Source organism: Halichondria panicea, chromosome 1 (assembly GCF_963675165.1).
Source record: "Halichondria panicea chromosome 1, odHalPani1.1, whole genome shotgun sequence".
Classification (NCBI taxonomy): Eukaryota; Metazoa; Porifera; class Demospongiae; order Suberitida; family Halichondriidae; genus Halichondria; species Halichondria panicea.
Genome location: NC_087377.1, coordinates 10,734,680 through 10,754,962, shown reverse-complemented (window position 1 = coordinate 10,754,962; position 20,283 = coordinate 10,734,680). Strand labels below are relative to the sequence as shown.

Here is a 20,283-nt window from a genome sequence, read left to right as displayed (position 1 = left end):
CATGCTACTGCACAAGAAATAATTTTGGTGATTAATTATTCTAGGATCATGCAACACTGAAGCATTCAAGTCAAAATTATAATACATCAGTACATCCGCATGTATATACTAGATGAATTTGCCTGGATGTCACGAGAAGTTTCCTTGAAGTTGGACATGTTGTCATAGCCGTTGCTCATGCACTGCTTGATAACTGGGCTTACAACTCTGAGTCATCACTGCACATCCCTATAATTATCTTTCCTTCACCTGCATGCATGTGAATATAACAACGCAATTATATAGTAGATCTAGACTTATAACCAGCACTATATAGTAGGTATATACGAAGAGTTTTAGAGTGGAGATTTTTCAGCGAGTATATATCGTCTGCTATACATGCTATATACAAATCTAGTATATATAATTATTATATGCAGTTCGAATGGAAGCAAGAAATTTGTATGAGGATTTTCTAGATGCAGACGTATATACACAGAATCTTCATTGGTCACCAGTTAACTGACTCCTATAATTATATATACATTAATTACCCAGTTGAGGAACATATAATTTTAATGCGATCGAATCATTGAAGGCATGCACTATATTAAAACTTGTGAAGACTCATATGGATGTGTCCAATACAAAGTGTTGCACTAGTGCATAATCGTATTTTATTTATAGTCTGTAATTATAATAGTTAACCTTACTTGCCTTGATGCCTTAAAAAACATGGCGAACAATAACTGTATGTAATGTGTGTAGACAAACACATTTAGTACTGTGTTGTTTTTTGGACTCCAAATATGATGAATGATTACTAGTTAATTGGTTATATACCGTGCATTATGCAAACGAGATATAAACAGTTTCACTTGCCATATAACAGTTTTCCTCCCACTATCATGATCGATTAGAACCCAAGTCAAAGGATACAATGATTCATAATATAGGGCATTTGTTGAACCATGGAGCTACAGATCTTCCTTGCATTAAGAGGATTGTAGTCTTCCTTATGTGCTTAGCTAACGGATAAATGGCTTTATAAATACACAAATAATTAAGACAACTGATTCAGTATAATACATGCAGCCAATAATTATGTTCAGATTGCAGCAATAAAATAGACCAGCACACTAAATTATATCAGCTAGATCTAGCGATAGATACGCACATTTTAAAAAAACTGATGTAAATAAAATCGATTTCAGCATGTTATGTGCATGCCTATAATTATACATATACCACTGTAATAGCATTATGATTATTTGTCGTGCAGCCTTCTTATACAATAATGATAGAGTGGCTTTTGCTGGTAAATGGTACTTCAAGAGGAACCCGGCCTGCATTGGTATACACAAGTCTTTTCTTCTTATAGATATATACACTGAACTACAGATCCTGGAAGAATCAATTTTCTTCTTTCTTGAGGTCCTGGTAAGCCACATAATACAACAATAGATGCATGTAAATAAGTATTTTCTTCTCAGTGACTTTATATAGAGAAGCTAACTTTAATATAGAAACTACTATAACAGTAATACTTTTTGAGCCAAAGCATGCATAACATGGCGAGAGGCATTAGCAAGCGCACGCTAGCAACACTCGTTATTTAAGCACCAAAGAGGCTTGTGTGGCTTCCTTAAAACAGACGAGGTGGAACCAGCTGAAGAGGAGCATTGTAATAAAGCCTCTATTATGCATACTTTTTGGGGGGTATTTGTGGTTGAAAGTGTGTCTCTGTTAGTATTATATAATTATAGCTGTGTTGTCAGTATACAAGACATACATGTAGTTATGTACGGGTCTTTTTATAAATTAAAACCATGCAGTGGTCGACAAAATCGAGCATTGTTCTTTGTCAGAGACACTACCAGAAACACCTCAACTTGATCGATGACTTAATCAATTAAATTGTTAATCAATTAAATTGTTGACAAACTATGAGTGCATGTGATTGCATGAAGATAACAGTGATAATAATTATAGTATAGTTTAACGTGAAACACAACAGTTTTTCCGTTTCCGGAGACGAGCAACAGCTATGTATCCTCCACCTAGAGCTAGTAGAGCCACAATCACAACGGGTATGAGAATAAAGAGGAGCAACAATGAAATTGAGACAGCTGTGAAAAAAAAGCGTTATGATTACTCTCTGTATTAACAATTTTGATCGAATGTGCATTATAATCTCACACACTCACCTACACAGGTTGGAGGCTCTCCATCATATGCACCAATAGTGCTACTGCCATTTCCAGTACAAGTCCTTGTATTGCTACCAACTAGAGAAAACCCTGTGCCACAGCTATAGATAGCTACCACATCAAACGCATAGGTGCTGTTTTCATCAATAGCTACCACATCAAAGGCATAGGTACTGTTTCCATCAATAGTGGTATTGTACGTCACAAAGCCATTAGTAGGAGCAGTCAAAGGAGGACAAGTTATGGCTGTAATAAAAAGTATCAAACAATTAGCCTCTGATTACGCTCAGCAAAACATGTTTTTTTTATGGGCGGGGCGCGTGTGGGTGCATGGATAATGATATTCAAATACTAATTGCATAGAGCTGCACCGCGCCTGTCATACACCTCCTCTGGTTTCAAGCTCTACACCGCAAAAAAGAAACAAAAAGTGTGCTATAGTATATGCCTCGGTGGTGGTCCCAAATCTTTATAGCAAGGAAGCCTATATACATGCATAATTATAGTGGCGTCTATATAGAAAAAGTGGTAGGTATAATATTATAGTGCTGAGCAAGTGAGGCAATTAAGGAGCTATCCTCTCTCAAAAAACACTCGCGAAAATCAAGGGGGGGGTTACGCCCTTTTGACGTACCGTATAGCGGGTATATTTCGAGGGTATAAATGTTCGCGGTTTTCGCGGATTGAGCCTAAACCGCGAAAATTTATACCCACGAAAATTTATATCTTTATTGAATAGTAGGCGTGTTCAGTATTATTGACCACACCTATCGACAATAAGAGGTACCTCACCGTTATAGGCTAGGCCTGGATTCGAGGCTAACGGTGTGGTGGTACAGCTGCATGTTGATGTGCGCATGCGCCAAAAGGCTGGGAACTCAGACCACGAAAATAAAATCCGCGAAATCCTTTGTAATGGTCCATCCGCGAAAATTTATACCCTCGAAATATACCCGCTATACGGTATTTTCCAGTGCATGGATGCGGTGTCAATGTGACATATCATTATTTTTGTATTAGGTGTGGCTTGCAAGCTGTGCTTCCTTGTACTCTATTACTTGATGAGTCTAGTACCAAGTCTGAGAGTGACTTCCACAGCCAATGAGTGAGACACAACAAAGATAATTAATTTGTCAGGGCCTCAGGGGGGTGCTTGAGCACGGCCCTCTGCTACCTGCTAGATTCGCCCCAGCTACAGTATAGTACTCAAAAATTATGTGCAGTTACAATTCTTAATGCAGTGCGGCTGCAGGGAATCAGAGCAGAAAAAGAGTGCATGGGAAATGATCGACCATAATTGATTATTGCTAAGAAGGATCGAAGTTCAAAGTCTGCAATTATTAATGGCAAGCTGAGAAACATTGTGGCTTTTGTAGCTCTTTTCTCACTCTTATATAGCTACCAATAGCTATATAGCGTTCTAGTGCAAAGCAAACTAATATGTAGCTATAAGTTATTAGTACAACCTCAGTGCAAGTGTGTGTGTTTTCAATATCGCACAAGAGTCTGAAGTCTCCAACAGAAGCTTTTAGCTGTTCAAAGTAGCCATAACTCGAGAACGAAGCATTATTATTTTGCAAAAATTGCAATCCAATACCATAGTAGCCTCCTTCACCGGCCTTTGAAAGAAGGCCTGCTATCGACTGCTTGCGCATGCGCCAAATTATTGGATTCTTTCCCCGTAAATATTCCTATAATACTGGATGCATCAGAGAAAATATCCTAAAAGTCATACACCGAGCTATATAGCTAGCTAGCTAGAGACAGAACTGTGTAGGTTTGTTGTACTGCTATTTTCTTCTGATAGAATCAGTAGCAGTAGTATAGTACACTTTCACCAAAGTTAGTGTTAAATGGGCGTGGCCTGTCCCGTCACTCCTTTAAGACGATCGTCATCCACACTGTTGCAGGCTGTGAGTCTTTTGTTAACATAGCAGGCTAAGGGTAGCTATCAGAGAATGCTATCTGATGGGCTAGAAACCTTCAATCGAACTTTCTATCTACTTCCTTCAATCCACTTCCTTTCGTTGTGATGTCATAGTTTTACTGAGCATAAACGATGTTATCCAAAGCCCCCAGATACCGGGGGGATATTAGCGCATGCGCAACGGTAGTCGATACCAGGCCCACTTCCCTAGTGGGAAGTGCGGCCTGGGATCGAGGCTAATACCATAGAAGCTTTAGAAACTCTCACTTTCACCACTGAGCAGCTGCATTCTACACACACACACACACACGCACAAACACACTACCGATACCTCGCTGCATGCGCATGCGCAATCGAGGCATAATTATGATCACTTTTATAATACAGTGATTATGTCGTGATTACACCCATTATACTGCATGTGATTACTCCCATTACGGTGATTATGGTGAATACATCCATTCTGAATCAGCCATTGCAGTGGACTCGAACTTTTCGAGGCGCTTAAATTTCGTGGAATGGCCTGCCTCTAAAAGTGTTTCGTTGAATACATTTCGTGGATTGACTACTTACCGGAAGCCACGCCTTTAAAGGTCAAAGGTAATTGGCATCTCATGTACAACTACTAAATAACCTTTGACCTTTGGCCCCATGCAGTTACGTGGGATGTCAGACCTTTGACCTCATTTGCTGTCTGATCATTGATACGCGAGTGACTCAGCAGAAATAATTGCTGCATGGACATACAAGCGTTTTGAACTCCAACTTTGGGGGTTTTATTGTTTAGTTATTGTCCTTACATAATTACTATGTGCATGACTCTCAGCATAGGTCAAAGGTCATTGGCATATCACGTACAACTACTAAAAAATCTTTGACCTTTGGCCCCAGTTACATGGGATGTCAAGAACATTTGACCTTTGACCTCATTTGCTGTCTGATCATTGATAAGCGAGTAACTCAACAGAAATAATTGCTGCATGCATGGACATACAAGCGTTTTGCAACTCCAACTTTGGGGGTTAGTTTTATTGTCCTTACATAATTACTTTGTGACTCTCAGCATGTCCCCCTACAGAAGAAACGGTAGGTTGTGTGTCTGATAATCGATTTTTTTGTCTGTTCTTACCGTTTATCAGACACTAGCACATTTTCAGCTCTTGAAGAGTTAGTAGTTGATATTTATCAATTCTTTTTTGCATACATTCATAGTAACACATGCTTGATCAGATGGTGCAAAAGAACATTTTTGTCACTGCTTGTTTCCTCAGAATGAGTGTCTGAACATGCATTGTGTCTGATAATAGATGCCTTACTCTAGCACATGTTCAGCACACTTTTTTTTACAGTGTATTATTAACGGTGCATTGGTATAGGGCAGGTATAATGACTGCATATATATTAGGAACAAAATGTCGAAATAATCTAACATGCACTCACCTTCACAAGTTGGAGCAGACCAATCAAAAAAACCCATAATACTACTGTCATTTCCAGTGCAAGTCCTTGAGCTGTTACCAACCAGAGAAAACCCAGTGTCACAGTTGTAGGTAGCCACTACATTAAATATATAGTTGCCGATTTGATTAGCTGAAGATCCACTAAAGTTAGTACTCCCGTTGCTTGGCGAGGGCACAGCAGGGCAGGTTATGGCTGTAGGGGAATGGGGAAGTATAAAGTATTCTTAACAGATTAATCCATGCACTCACGTTCACAGGTTGAAGCCGCCCCATTAAATGCACCAGTACTGTTACTGCCATCTCCAGTGCAAGTCCTTGTCTTGTTACCAACCAAAGCAAACCCAGTGTCACAACTATAGGTAGCTATTACACCAGGCACATTCGAATAAGACACCGAGCCGTCAGTTAGATTGTAAAGTGGAGGGCATGTTATAGCTGTAGCAGAAATGATCATATATACAGCTATATACTATACACTGTATAATGCATGGGTGCCAAATGTGTCAAAAAAAAAATTGCTCGTATACAGTAGACTCTCGCTATTCCGGCTCTCTGAAGTACGGCCACCTCGATATACCGGCCATTTGGCTTGGCACGGAATGCTAGCTATGTTTACTGCACAAAACTCACCCCGAAGTACGGCCACTCGCTATTCCGTTTACCGGCCAGTGCTGGCTGTCCCAAACAAGGTTTTCAATGTAAATTTATACGTATATTACGGCCGGATATGACGTTTTGGGTGTGGTTTAGCAAATAAAATTGGATTACACTTAAATAGAGAACAGAATGATTCATTATCCTTCATTATCCTCGAGACAAGAACTGCAAAAGTAGTAATTAGATTCGAGGTAAGGTCGTTTTTAAGCCGCGGCTATTTACGAAATACAGCCACCTCGCTATTCCGGCCAAGCTGCATGGTCCCAAGGTGACTGGATTAACGAGAGTCTACTGTATATATTTATGTATCATGCATATAATAATGTGTATTATATAAATCTATATAGCATAGCTAGATTTATAATCCATTCTCTAAATTTATAAATTATACAGATTTATAATTATGCGCAGATTTACATATTCATGTTCTGATTTATATATCTATTCTCCATAATTATGTATAATTATAACTAGGGTGACGCAAGTGCCATGGGGCGAGCGGAAGCGTTTGAGATCATTGTGTTTAATTTGATGCACTTCATTCATGTGATCAGTCACCAACCCTATTTAGCTAGTGACTCTGACTGAGACTGAGAACTGAGGTGCATGGCCGGCTATAATTATTGTCATAGTGATGTTAAAAAAGTAGTTTCGAAGTTGTTTGTTGTGACCAATCCGGCAAAGTTTGTTTTTACTGCAGGTGTGCCTGTGGCCTCAAGAGTCTGTGTCTTGTCTGAGCTTTAGTTACAAGGCTAACAAGTATACTTATCATGTACTGTGGCTTGGCAAGTAATAATTACAAGCTGCTCGATCTGACCTGTTATTATTAGTTGTATACATAATTGATAATACAGTAGAACCTCGCTAATCCGGACTAGTTGGGCGTGGCTCGACCGTCCCCTAGGTGGGGTTGCAAGCTTATCTGGGATTTGTTCTGTTGAACTGTAACCAAGCACATGAAAAATGCTGCAATTTGATAGGGTGCCACTATAGTGGCGCAGAACAAATCCCAGATAGGCTTGCAACCCGACCTCCCGTCAAGGGACGGTCGAGCCACGCCCAACTAAATCCGGACATCTTTAGTCCGAAACCTCGCAAATCCGGACAAAACGGCAAACTGAAAAAGAGGGGCTGTCAGTAGAATACTGTATTACTAGAATGTTTTGCGAGCATCAAATATTTGTGAATTTTGCAAGGGTTGATCAATTCGCAACAATAAAATCCGCAAAACCTAAATTATTACTAGTAAATACACACGACCCTTGCCAGAACGGCAATAGTTAGATCGCAATGGGTCAAATATTCTGCTGATTTGGCTCATTCGCAAACTGGTTTTTCACCAGCAAAATATTCTAGTAATACGGTAGACCATTGCGCATGCGCAATCTAACTTTCTTTGCTGAATCAGCAATAATTTTATCAATAAACTGCTCAAACAATGGCCACTGCAAAGAAAACGAAGAGAGAGCTCACAAGACTCACTGTATTGGAGAGAAAGTTGAGATAAAAGACTATTCTAGCTAGCAGCTTCCCTTCTGGCCACAGTAATATCATAATACATGTACAAAAGTGTCTTCGTTAATGATATTCATAATGAATTAATGGCATCCGTTAATCCAGAAATTTCATGTATTTGGATGGGGTCTGGTCCGGCTCTATTCGGATTAGATCGACTCGATGTGTTTTATCAACTCGATTTTATCGACTTCATCCGGTAGGGATCGACTTGATGTGTTTTATCAACTCGATTATCTGGTAGGGATCGACTCGATGTGTTTTATCAACTCGACTTCTTCTGGTAAGGATCAACTCGATCGATCAGCTAGGATTAGCCTCGATTCCAGGCTCCTGGGAGTTTCTAGGGCGGCCTGCAATCGAGGCTATATCTACGACTGCACAACGCAGAACAAAGGCTCAGACAAGACACAGACACTCTTGAGGCCACAGGCACGCCTACAGTAGCTCAGATGGGAACCTTCCAGGCACGCCTGCAGGAGGTCACATCAGCTTACTTGCTATGTTTCAAGGGATAGCCTGGGTCACAGAAACATAGTAAGTAAACTGCTGTGACCTCCTGCAGGCGTGCCTGTGTGACCTCAGGCTCAGAAGGTCCCCATCTGAGCTACTGTAGGCGTGCCTGTGGCCTCAAGAGACTCTGTGTCTTGTCCAAGTTGATAAAACACATCGAGTCGATCCCTACCAGATGAAGTCGATAATCGAGTTTGATAAAACACATCGAGTCGATCGCTAACAGATGAAGTCGATAAAATCGAGTTGATAAAATAAATCAAGTCGATTTAACCTTCCGGTTTGGGGCATGGTATTTTGTATCGCCATTTTGAAACAAAATGTGACAGGGCATATATATATAGGAAAACAACCCTTATGGAGCAAACTAATAAATAATCTTCAGCACACTACAAAGTAAAATATTAGAGCTATTTTAGGATTTTGGTTTTCTTTCATAAGAAGTAACTTCTATTATCTCCTCTACCTTTTCAAAAAAAATTTTTAATCCTAAAATTTTTTGTATAGCCGTTACATGGCAGCCATTGAATTTGTTCATGCTGTTCTTGTATATGCGGATAGAACTTGGAACTCATAGTTTCTCAAAACGGTAGGTCAATACTGTCCCCCTTTCACCCGAAAATATTTTGAGGTATAGGAAGGTGCAAGGTGAGTGATATCGTAATCAATTTGAAGCTTAAGAACTGCTTTATTTCAGTAATTAAGCAATAAAATCGTTTGCTCCATAAGGGTTAATTGTTTTCCTAGGCCCTGTCACAAATGTGCCAATGCGCATGCTGACTGTTTCGGAGAAGTGACGACCTTTTTTAAGGTAAATTAAAGAGTCCTTATTCCGCTCAGAGCCCTTCATGGTGCCACCGGAACCTCCCTTTCAAGAATCCTAGATCCACCACTGAATGGATTTATAAGTCTGGGATCGGATATATAAATCTGAGCATTCATATATAAATTAAAGTATACATGTAAATCTGGAGAATGGATTTATAAATCAGAACTTGGATGATTTATAAATCTACGCTATTGATTTATATGTTATAGTTATTGACTGGTTGACTAGTAATTATGGCTTATAAACAACCAATGCCGAGGGCGCAGCCCGAGGCTGAGGTTGTTTATAAACCATAATTACTAGGCAACCAGTCAACAACTGATTTATTTACTGCAAAAACAGCAAAACAGTCATTTGAACATCAGTGGAGACAGTCAAACTTGCTCTCACAGCCTCAGAATTATGCAGTTAGAACAGTTACAGGCATAGAACTAGCAGTACTACTGTGGAGCTACATGAGCTAGCTAGGTTCAGCTAGCTGGAAGCCATGCATAAACTTTGACCAGACCCGCCCACCACTAAATGCAGCTGCGAGGTTTGTACATGTAGCTAGCTACCTGTACTGTACTGTAGCTCTGAACTAGTCTGTTATTGTCAACAACACCACAGTCTACTTGTAATCCTCTACTTCTGAGCCACAGCCTTGACTACTGAGAAAGCACAGAGCAAGAATTTGACCACAGGCTTCAGCTAGTTCAGTTCAATACTGTCAAGCTTACACAACATTTTTGAATTTTATTGTGTGCAATGTACCAAATTTTGTCAAGATGCATCATATCAATTCAAATCTGCTGGGGAAGTAGATTATAAGAATAGTGCCTGGGGGAAGTAATTATATAATATAATTACTGGACATCACCTAGGATACGGACTGAATCAGTAAATAAAAATTATAAATACACACGTGGATACATGTATAGCATATATAAATACGGGCAATTTTTTTTCATTTTGACACATTTGGCACCCCATAGAAAATTGTGTATGTGCCTTTATAATGTATATACATGTACCTTCACAGATTGGAGTTTGTCCATCAAAAGAACCCGTAATACTATTGTCACTTCCAGTGCAAGTCCTTGAGCTGTTACCAACCAGAGAAAACCCAGTGTCACAGATGTAGGTAGCCACTACATTAAATATATAGTTGCCGATTTGATTAGCTGAAGATCCACTAAAGTTAGTACTCCCGTTGCTTGGCGAGGGCACAGCAGGGCAGGTTATGGCTGTATGGGGAATATGGGGAATATGGGGAAATTTAAAGTATTCTTAATTAATCCACTCACGTTCACAGGTTGGAGCCGCCCCATTAAATGCACCAGTGCTGTTACTGCCATCTCCAGTGCAAGTCCTTGTCTTGTTACCAACCAAAGCAAACCCAGTGTCACAACTATAGGTAGCCATTAAACCAGGCACATTCGAATAAGACACCGAGCCGTCAGTTAGATTGTAAAGTGGAGGGCATGTTATAGCTGTAGCAGAAATGATCATTATTATACATCTATACAGCTATACTACATTGCTCTTGGAATTGTGTATAATAATTATGTGCTTTTAATATATAATTATATACCTTCACAGATTGGAGCTTGTCCATCAAAAGCACCAGTAGTGCTACTGCCATTTCCAGTACATGTCTTTGTCAATGAGGTGTTACTAACCAGATAAAACCCGGTGTCACAGCTATAGGTAGCTACTACATCTAAGGCATAGGTGCCGTCTCCATTAATAGTAGTATTGTACGTCACAAAACCATTAGTAGGAGCAGTCAAAGGAGGACAAGTTATGGCTGTAATAAAAAGTATAATAACTTTCTGTATAAATATTTACTCATGACAACCTACCGTTACATACGAATTCATCTGTTCCAGACATTAAGGCAAATCCATTCAAGCACCTACAATTGAACTGTCCAATGTTATTCAAGCAAATAGAGTTTTGACCACAGTTGCATTGTATGGGAGATAACCTCATGCCTCCAGGGTAACCATAAGTACTTCCGGTGAATCCGAACACTGAAACACCTATAACGGCTGATCTGTTTTGATGGCGGATAGAATGTGGTCCAAAAGACACACTCGTTCTACTTATGTGGCCACAAACCTCTCCACTTGAACATGTAACATCCGTCCAACCAGTAACAACATTTTCGTTTAACAATATATCTGCAGTTTGAAAAAACTCAGGAGCAACATATATAGTGACAAAGTTCGATCCAGAACGACGGAACGTCTCTACTAAATAGTTATTTCTAAACTGCTCAATTGGAGGAATTATCATCATGAATGGTCCTCCGCTAACAGTTTGTCCGCTAGCAACAGTACCTGCATACTGAGCGACCAGTACTGGAGAAGTGGATTCAATGCTACAGAAACTGTTTTGTTCGATTTGAAATTCTCTGAAACTCCCTCCACTCTGTAACTGGAATTCACTGAGTGAGGTGGTGCAGCCGCTAACAGATACATTTGCTGCTCGGGAACTAAGAACACGAATAATATCACCAGACGCAGAAATGTATTGAGGGCCAAGAGCGCCCAGGAGGAATTTTAAGCCCCATGTCACAGTCGGAGGCACTTGCTCAATCAGTGCATCACAACCACTCGAAGAAGATGGAACTAATGCACAATCAGATCCGCTAAACACAGACAAAGGTTTCGAGCTAGTTATTCTTGTTCCTGTGAGATCATTTTGATCACTGTGAATCTGATATGTTTGCGTACTATTTAGTAATATTATTGTTGAGGAATTGCGGAACGTGACAACAGTTCCATCTTCACAGGCTACCAACAAAACAACACTAGGATAAGGAACGGAATTCATAATATCGACGAATGGGTCGTAGGAGATTACATAATATTCGTATTCATCAACTGGCATTACAGTACAGGGTAACGCTAAAAAGGCATCTTGCGAATATAGGTTATTAGACAACCCGTACACGTTGATGTTTCCGTCAGCTTCTACAAGGATCCCCTTGTTCGTTTCATTGAGAGATCGTACCTCAAAACTTAGTGGAATGGTTGCCACAATTGAAGAGGTAGAAATGGTACGATTAAAATCAATTGGAGTGACTGTGAAATTAATAGCACTTGACTCTGGATTTGTCATAGACAATAACAACTCTGTGGGCGTACCTGCTGGGGCTTCATTAATACTATTTCTCAAGAAACCGACCACAAACTTGTTTCCAGCACTTGTTGAGGTTACACCTATCAAGGGTGGTAGAGAATTCGTATAATAATTATAGTGTGCATATCATTTTATAATATGTATATATACGTGCATGCATCATGATCATGCATGCATAAATCAATACAATGATTATAATTATACCCACGAATATACATTATGCACGTGTATAAAGTCCAGATAATGTCACATTCGCACATGTCACTGAACCACTGACTCAAATCAAAGCACCGCGGGTGCTGATGCCTCGGTGGACGTGCCAAAGCTATCATAAAGCTACTTTGAGTAATGGTATAATGTCCCTTGTTTCCTGCTTCAGAGCGAATGTTCTTTCAGATATATCATAGATAGAATAGTAGGAGATTGGAAACGAAAATGTTTGCGTGAAACACTCCGCGTTATAGGGTGTGGCTAAAACTACAAAGGATTATTTTTATAGTCAGCATGCTCATTACCTGTCTTGACTGCTCTACAATGTGCTGTGCATAGAAACAGTGAAATTGATCACTTTCAGTGTTGATTTTTCTAAAAAGTAAGCTCAAAAAGTCGACTAAGCCACTAATAAATGCTATAAAAAAAAAGCTCTTATATACTATGAAGTCGTGAGAGGTCAAGGCCCGTGGTGTGTCTAAAAGTATACTATATACTAAAGCAGTTTGAAGGACTATACTGCAAACGTTTATGAACAGTATAGCTTATTCATAGCATGAAGCCATTCTATGTAGCACTTATAGATACATAATAACCAAGTCAAGCAATGTACTTTGCTGTTTTGACTCCACAGCAGGGAAAGAGAAAAGTTGACATAGAGTAATTAAAATTGGAAACAGAGTAAAGACAACGGACTCAGAGCTTGTCAGTGGTATAAACTTACTTCTCTAGAGTACCTCCCAGCTTCTGAGTGATCGCTAGTGGATAGGAGAGCTAGAAACAGTTAAAATACAACACAGAACTATCAACCATGAACATATTTGCGAGCGCGAAATATAACGCGGAGTGTTTCAACCTTTTACACAGGGGGGCCTGGTCGTTACCAATCCCTCTTACTGTTGGATATAATCGAGGGGCTTAATATTCGCGAATATTTCGTGGTATATAATTATTGTATCATAATAAGTCTTACCGGCATCACAGGATACTTCCTTGTGTGCAAACATGATTAACATCAGTATTGTCAGTGTCAAAATAGCAATCAGTCTGTAGTTCATTGTAGCAACTGTGAGTGATATTAAATAAAAATCAACCGTGATGGCAATACTGAATCAACTGTATCCTAGGTACCTAGGAGATGTGTCCATGAAGCATATTTATTTCCTCAGGGCAGTAAAAATGCATGTACTCTGATAGCGCGCTAGCCGGCTTCGATCCCATGGCCCAGGAATGCATCTCCTTGACATTTTTTGTTGCAGCAGTTCCAGAATTATGCTGACTCAGCAAATATTGATATTGTGCTGACTCAGCGGGGTTACAGCACAGCTGCCTTTCAGTATAAGGAATCAGGTTGCACATCATACAGTCTCTGATAACTACGAGCCTCCTACTGTCAATTCAAGAAGTAAGTCAATAATTTGTTATTGATAAAGCTAAAGAGGTTACTGTACTTAAAGTGACCCTCCAAATTTTGGAGGGTCACTTTAAGTTCAGTAACCTCTAGCTCTTTAGCTCTATTTAATAGAGTAAACAATGGAACTTCGAACAACACTGATTTTCAAACGATTTAGCACCACAGTAAACAAAAACAAACAGCGTTATGCAGAATCTGACCCTACACAAGCCGACTTGCATGCCTTAGGAACAAGCTGGGTTGAATAGCAATGTCGCAGCTCTTGCAATGATGACGTAAATTAGCCAGAAAACAAAAGTGTGCGATAGTTGGAATTTCGGAAAAAGTAATGTACCGTAAGACCTCGATAAGGCGACCCTCCAAATATGCGACACCCAGGAGCTTCAGCAATTTTCTGACCTCTAAAAGTAGCGACAGCTGCGTGGACAATTATTTTTTAATGTTGCGTTCTAAATGAAGGTAAATGTGGTAAGCCACTCCCTAGCCTCGATTGTAGCCCACTGGAAAATCAGTGTTTTTAAGCGGCCTGAAATCGAGGCAAGTAGACTCTGTAAAGTTACCTCCAATTAGATGCGACCCTCTAAATATGCGACACCAGGACTTCAATATAATTATTCAACCTTCAAAAGATGCGACCTCTGGCTTCGTAATTATTAAAAGTGTCGCTTTAAATCGAGATCTTACGGTATCCCCGAACTGAGGTACTTGCCGCTTTAATTAGCTAATATCGAGCTTCCCATCAGCTTTAGCATGTCCTATTTAGTATGCAGAGAACATAAGCAACACTAAAATTACTTCACTGCTGCTCAAAACAAACAAGAACAGTAAGTGATGAATCAGCACTTTTAACACCCACGTGGATGGTTGAATAAAATCGTGTTGTATACAACCATCCACGTGGGTGTTTAAAGGTGTGGCTTGAAGTAATCGTAGGATGTGCTATTAGTAACTGGAGGGAGTGTACAGCGATTAATCCCGTATCACATCCGGTCGGACCAGTAATTGCACGCCGTCATTGACACCGTATTGTAATGGCCGCGTCCGAAAATGTTAATAAGAACTGTAAAGAACTGGATCATTCACGAATAGAAATCAGTAAGTATGGTTACTCGTGCAATAATTAATTAATAGCATGAGTACCGTATATGCTCGATCAGAGGCCGCTCTTGTATAAAGGCCGCACTCAAATAGTAGCCTCCCTTGCTAGCAAACTGAAACATTAATTTTAGTAGCCGCTCTCAAATAGTAGCCTCAGTGAACTTTGACTCTAGCATTTCTGCACGTGGCAGCCAAAAATATTATTACTAGCAGCTAGCTACATGTACGTAGCTACAAGTAGCAGCTTGTTAGTGCTTCACAAAGACTTTCTCATGGCAGAGTTCAAGTTTATGCAGGTAAAAACAACTTTTGATGACAAACTAAATTATCTGGAGCTAATAAACGCCGCTCTTGAACAGTGGCCTCTCTTGAATTGTAGCCTCCTCTTCCAGCAAAATGAAAAATTTAGTAGCCGCGGCTCCTGATCAAGCATATATGGTAACAAGCAATGGCATGGCGAGGGTACTAATATTGCACGAGGCGTAGCTGAGTGCTATTAACCTTGCCAATGCTTGTTATGAGTGCTATTAATGCCTTGCTGCACTCTTAGCCATACTATTATTATTATACTAATTACAGCGCCAGAAACATTTTTCTGAGTGGCACATCTTTTAGAACACAAAAATTGCGGTTCAGCCCAGCTGGCGCCTAAATTATGGTGGCGCATATGTTCTACAGCTAGTATAGAATTTATAGAGAAAATGGGCGTGGTATAGCTCAGTTTCACTTGCTAGCTGCCTAAGCTGCACAGTTGAGAGCAAGGTGACTCGTGAACAACATTCATTGACTGTAGCTATGGTAGACAACAGTCAAAGATGCAGGATGATTGCCTTGATGTCTCAAACAAGCCTTTTTATAAAAAAATAATCCCAGCAACAGTAGGTGCTTCTTCAAGGCCTCAAACATTATGCTGATGCTGACGTGGCGTTTAAATTATGGTGGCGCTGTAATTACACCAATTACAGTAACATGTACGTCATTGTCTCTGTAGGACACGTCTTCCCCCAGTGCACCAACTGTTATCAAGCTTCTGATGATGGAAACTCACCCTATGGTATGTATATGCTCTACACTCAGTACGTGTGTAACAAAATAATGGTAATGTGTAAGACGGTCATTATAGTGAATATACTACCACCCATGTGATACAAGCATGCCACTAATTAAATGAATGAAAGCACCGCAGGTGCTGATGCCTCGGTGGAGGTGCCAAAGCTACATAACATAAAGCTACATGTACTAAGCTAGCTTCTATACACATAATGATTATAATTATCATGATGACTCAAAGAGTGGGTAATGATCGGCGATGATTGTTGTTAAACGATCTATGCCAAAAGTTTAAGTCTAAAATTAATGGCTGCAGGTCAGCAGAGCCTCGCAGCTCTCTTCTCACTCTTGCAGCTACCAATAGCTAGCGTTCTAGTGCAGAGCTACTACTAAGTAGAGTAGCAATACTCGGTAAACAAGTTTGGCTATGTGCTCTTCTGAAAAGGCTGCAATGGCATTCCAAGTAACGAGAACGAAGCATTATTTGCAAATCCACGAATTAAAATCCAAGAAAACATGACTAGAAGCCTATACAAACTCTTACTTACACTTCGTTGATCCTTGTGCAGCTGTAGCAGTCTACACACACACACAGACAGACACACATGCACACACACACACAAACACACTACCGTATACCTCGCTTGCGCATGCGCACCGAGACATAATAATTATGATTCAAAAGACTCAAGTGTGTTCAGACAATTGAAGAGTTGGGTAGCTGTGCACACAGTGCATGCATGCACACTGTACAACCCTTTAAAATGCACACCTTACATGTACACACAGTGGGCCACATACTAGACTCTGAGTAGCATTTTTGCTTTTGCAAATTAAGTGAGCTAGGTGAAAAGGGCTGTGCATGTACTTGATGTACGCTGATTACACGTATACTAGTATACTAGCTGTTATACCGTATAGCTGGTAATTTTCGTGGGGTAAAAAGTTCGTTATTTTTGTGGGAAAGCTGACTTCCACAAAATGTTAACGTAGGCGTGGCTTAATGCAGTACAGGTAACGAGACTAAACGAAATTTTTACTCACGAAAACCATCGTTTTCCAGATAAACGAATTTTTTACCCCACGAAAATTACCCGCTGTACGGTAGTGTACATGAAGGAGCATGTGGTCCTGATGCATGTAATGTATACATGTATTCTTGTATCTATTTTAAGTGCAGTCCCTATGCTACCCAATTCATTGTCTCTGGTGGACGACAAGGACCTCGTGACAGCACATATGAGCCACCTGGGTGAGTCATGCACCACTTAGCTTGATAACTCAACTATACCATGAACAAGATGCTCATACGAAGAGCATTCACCACGTGCGTGCGTTGAGCTTCATTGCACAGCGGCAAACTGATATAGCCTTTTACTGTAATGGCAACTGCCGTCGATTTTTGTCACCTTCGAAGATCGCCTACAAGTTTAGATTATAAGTAGCTTGTTATTTTTCAACCAGTGACCGACCACTGTCTCATTAGCAGTTAACGCGGTCCACGAAAGTGTATGTACATACAAATGTATGAGTGTCTGATAACAGTGTGAGTCTGTTACGACAGTTCCCATTCTCGTGTATTTATTTCAGTACTACATGTACGTAGCTTTTGCGTGCACGTGTGTATAGCCTAGGGCATTATCTCGAGGTGTGTTTACGTTGACTCCACTTTTATCATTCCTCAGATGACCAAAAGGGCAGAAGCGCTTGTAACCCAACAGAAGGTCAAGGTTGGAGAGGACATCTCAAGTGCTGTGGCTCACAAACGACGGAGCTGCTTTAAATCAGGAGGTACAGGTATGATTCAGTTCAGTGTGCTAGTACCTAGTACCTACAAATGAACAATGTATTGTCGTAATAATGACGATTTCACGCTATTGTATTTAACTGTGATTGCTTATAAATAAATTGTGTATAGCGAGTGCACAAAGCCTCACACGTACGCATATACCCTTTAGAAGTAGTGTTCTCTTGACATTTTTAGATGACGAGACTCGTGGCTCTGTCTCTGGGAAGGGCCCGCTAAAGAAGCACCAGTTCCCACCAGCTCACTTTGGCAATATGGGTGTGGCTATCATATGTGCACTGACCCTGGCTACATGTGTGCGCCACGGAAGAGGCTACACATCTACTGTTCTCCATCCCTCTTTGGGTGAGTGCTTAATGTTTAGTTTAGTATAATACTATTTCCCACAGGAACATTAAACTATGTTATGTGTGCTTCGTACATTAACAATCCCTAGTGCCACTTTTTTATTTTTATGGTACAATCCAATGTAGTAGGACAAGCCACTACCTTTGCTTGGTATACAACAAATGAAGGGAAGTATCGACAAGCTTGAATTTCCCATGTTGCAATGCAGGGCTATTTTTGCATTCTACAGGTGTATATAATTTATCTTGCTGCCAGAAACTATGTGTGGCCTTTAGAAGCTGCACTAATCTACTTAGCAAGCGTGTAGCACGTGTAGAATTGTAGGGCTTGCTGCTTTGTTTCTGAGAACATTCTATGAATTAAAGGGTATATACAGGCCAATTTACCACAGAAAGCAATTGCAACATTGATTGTACTTGTAACAATGTGCCATGACTGTATGAATATTTTGCTGGTAAAAAACCATTGCGAATGAACAGCAGAAAATTTGACACTTTGCTGTCTAATTTTTGCGTTCTGGCAGTACAGTTTTTTGCGAAGCGATCAAAATTTGCATATGTTTGATCCTTGCAAAATATTCTACGGTAAATTGTCAGTAATAAAAATAAGAACTGGAAATCCGTAGACAAAAATCTCACCTCTGTAATAAATTTACCGTATAGTGGGTATATTTCGAGGGTATAAACTTTCGCGGATTTAATTTTTGCGGAATAGCAGCCTTTTTGCAGCATGCATGCATGCGATATTAAATTTGTGGGTATAATGTTCGGGGTGCTTGATCAGCAAAAACCGCAAACATGTATATATACCCTTGAAATATACACGCTATACGGTATTTGATTGCAGCTTACAGCCATTTATAACGTACATGTCTTGTTATTTATTGGTTCATTGCAGCTTATAAGTACCGGTGGCTTGATAGAGGCACACCCTGGATTAGAGCTCTTGCAGACAGACTGACATACCCCCAGATGTTTGACCCCCATAATCTAGGGCTAGCTGCATACTGTGGTGTCTTCCTCATCCCCCTGACTACATTGATCTACCAATATCAACATAAGTCCACCGACCCAAATTAATTTGAACACCATCGGGACCTCTCTAGGTAAGTGCCTTTTCATATACTGTATATATAGCGGGAAACGGGAAATGTTCGCTATTTGGCCAGAAAAGTAATGTTCGTGGGTTCTAATATTCGCGTTTCAATCCAATAACTTTGCATGTGAAATATCAGTGCGTGGGAGTTTACCCCAGTTCTAATTTGTGAAACATTTTCGAGGGCAGAGCAGTTAACGCGAAAATTACGAGTGGTGCAAGCTGTGCTGCTTCTCGCCATGTTTTTTCACTCAAAAGTGTTATAGAAGTCAAGAGGTACGTAAAGTGGAAAATGTTCGCAGGTGCTATATTTTGCTCCAGAGTCCTCTAATAATACCAGGAAACCGTACCCACCAATAGCTTTGCATGTGAAATACCAGTGCGTGGGAGTTTATCCCAGTTTTAATTTTTGTACTGTCTGCCCTCGAAAAATACAAAATTTTGCACCTCATGTACCATAATTATATTAAGGTAAAATAATTACGAAGCCAAAGGTCGTTTTTTGGGAGGGAGGGGTTGATGAAGTCCTGGTGTTGCATCTAATTGGAGATTATTCTACAATCCTCAATTACAGGCCGCTTAAATTAGTTTTAACGTCTATTTATGTACTTTTTAGAGATAATTATAAGAAAATTGCTGGCTACAAAATCACCTGCTGTACAGTAGTAAGAAATTTAATCATTTTATCTCTTCATTGCAGCTGCTGAACCTTCAGGTGGACACTCGTCCCTCATTGCTCATTGATGATTCAGAACCAGCAGTCCCTACTACATCCCAAACTTATAGTTTTAATTACTGTGCAGACTCCTAATTGTGAAATGTACATTTTTAAAGGTATCAATAGATTACTCATAATTATATCGGGTTCTCTTTCTATTGTGAATTGCAAGTTTTCAGCTGATCGCAAACGAAAACTGAGCAATATATCACATACCGTCTTATTCAATTTTAAGTGACACTTTTATATATAAGCAGGGGTCGTTTAAAGCTTGCGTCGCATGTTTAGAGCGATTAATATTCCAGACCGCTTAATTGTTATGTC

The 20,283-nt window shown here is 40.0% G+C and overlaps 1 protein-coding gene and 1 long non-coding RNA gene across 5 annotated transcripts; one reads left to right on the top strand and one right to left on the bottom strand.

Moving 5' to 3' along the window:
- Positions 1-18: 18 nt before the first annotated feature.
- Positions 19-13,802, bottom strand: LOC135346009 (uncharacterized). Of its 4 annotated transcripts, XM_064543489.1 has the most exons (11): positions 13,561-13,721; positions 13,403-13,495; positions 12,225-12,299; positions 10,935-12,161; positions 10,664-10,879; positions 10,377-10,562; positions 10,104-10,316; positions 5,826-6,011; positions 5,557-5,769; positions 2,187-2,435; positions 1,883-2,108 (listed from the first exon to the last, which is right to left on the bottom strand). In XM_064543489.1, exons 2-11 carry the CDS (start codon positions 13,485-13,487, stop codon positions 1,978-1,980), a joined length of 2,781 nt encoding a protein of 926 aa, XP_064399559.1. In that variant the 5' UTR covers positions 13,488-13,495; positions 13,561-13,721; the 3' UTR covers positions 1,883-1,977. The 4 variants fall into 4 exon arrangements, with proteins under 4 accessions (XP_064399575.1, XP_064399559.1, XP_064399567.1 ...); XM_064543497.1 differs by having other exon boundaries at positions 5,826-5,939; positions 10,935-12,299; positions 13,561-13,723; XM_064543485.1 differs by having other exon boundaries at positions 10,935-12,299.
- On the top strand, positions 13,716-20,200 carry LOC135346891 (uncharacterized). Its single transcript, XR_010398127.1, has 7 exons — positions 13,716-13,834; positions 15,933-15,995; positions 17,172-17,243; positions 17,677-17,788; positions 17,976-18,143; positions 19,044-19,251; positions 19,942-20,200. It is a non-coding gene; the product is annotated as an uncharacterized LOC135346891 (long non-coding RNA).
- Positions 20,201-20,283: the final 83 nt, after the last annotated feature.

Coding starts and splice junctions, on each gene's coding strand:
- LOC135346009 (XM_064543485.1), bottom strand. CDS start 13,487: ATGAACTACAGACTGATTGCTATTTTGACACTGACAATACTGATGTTA. Junction 10,880..10,934: donor AGATGAATTCGTATGTAACG/GTAGGTTGTCAT, acceptor TTTTTATTACAG/CCATAACTTGTCCTCCTTTG. Junction 10,317..10,376: donor GGCGGCTCCAACCTGTGAAC/GTGAGTGGATTA, acceptor TTCCCCATACAG/CCATAACCTGCCCTGCTGTG.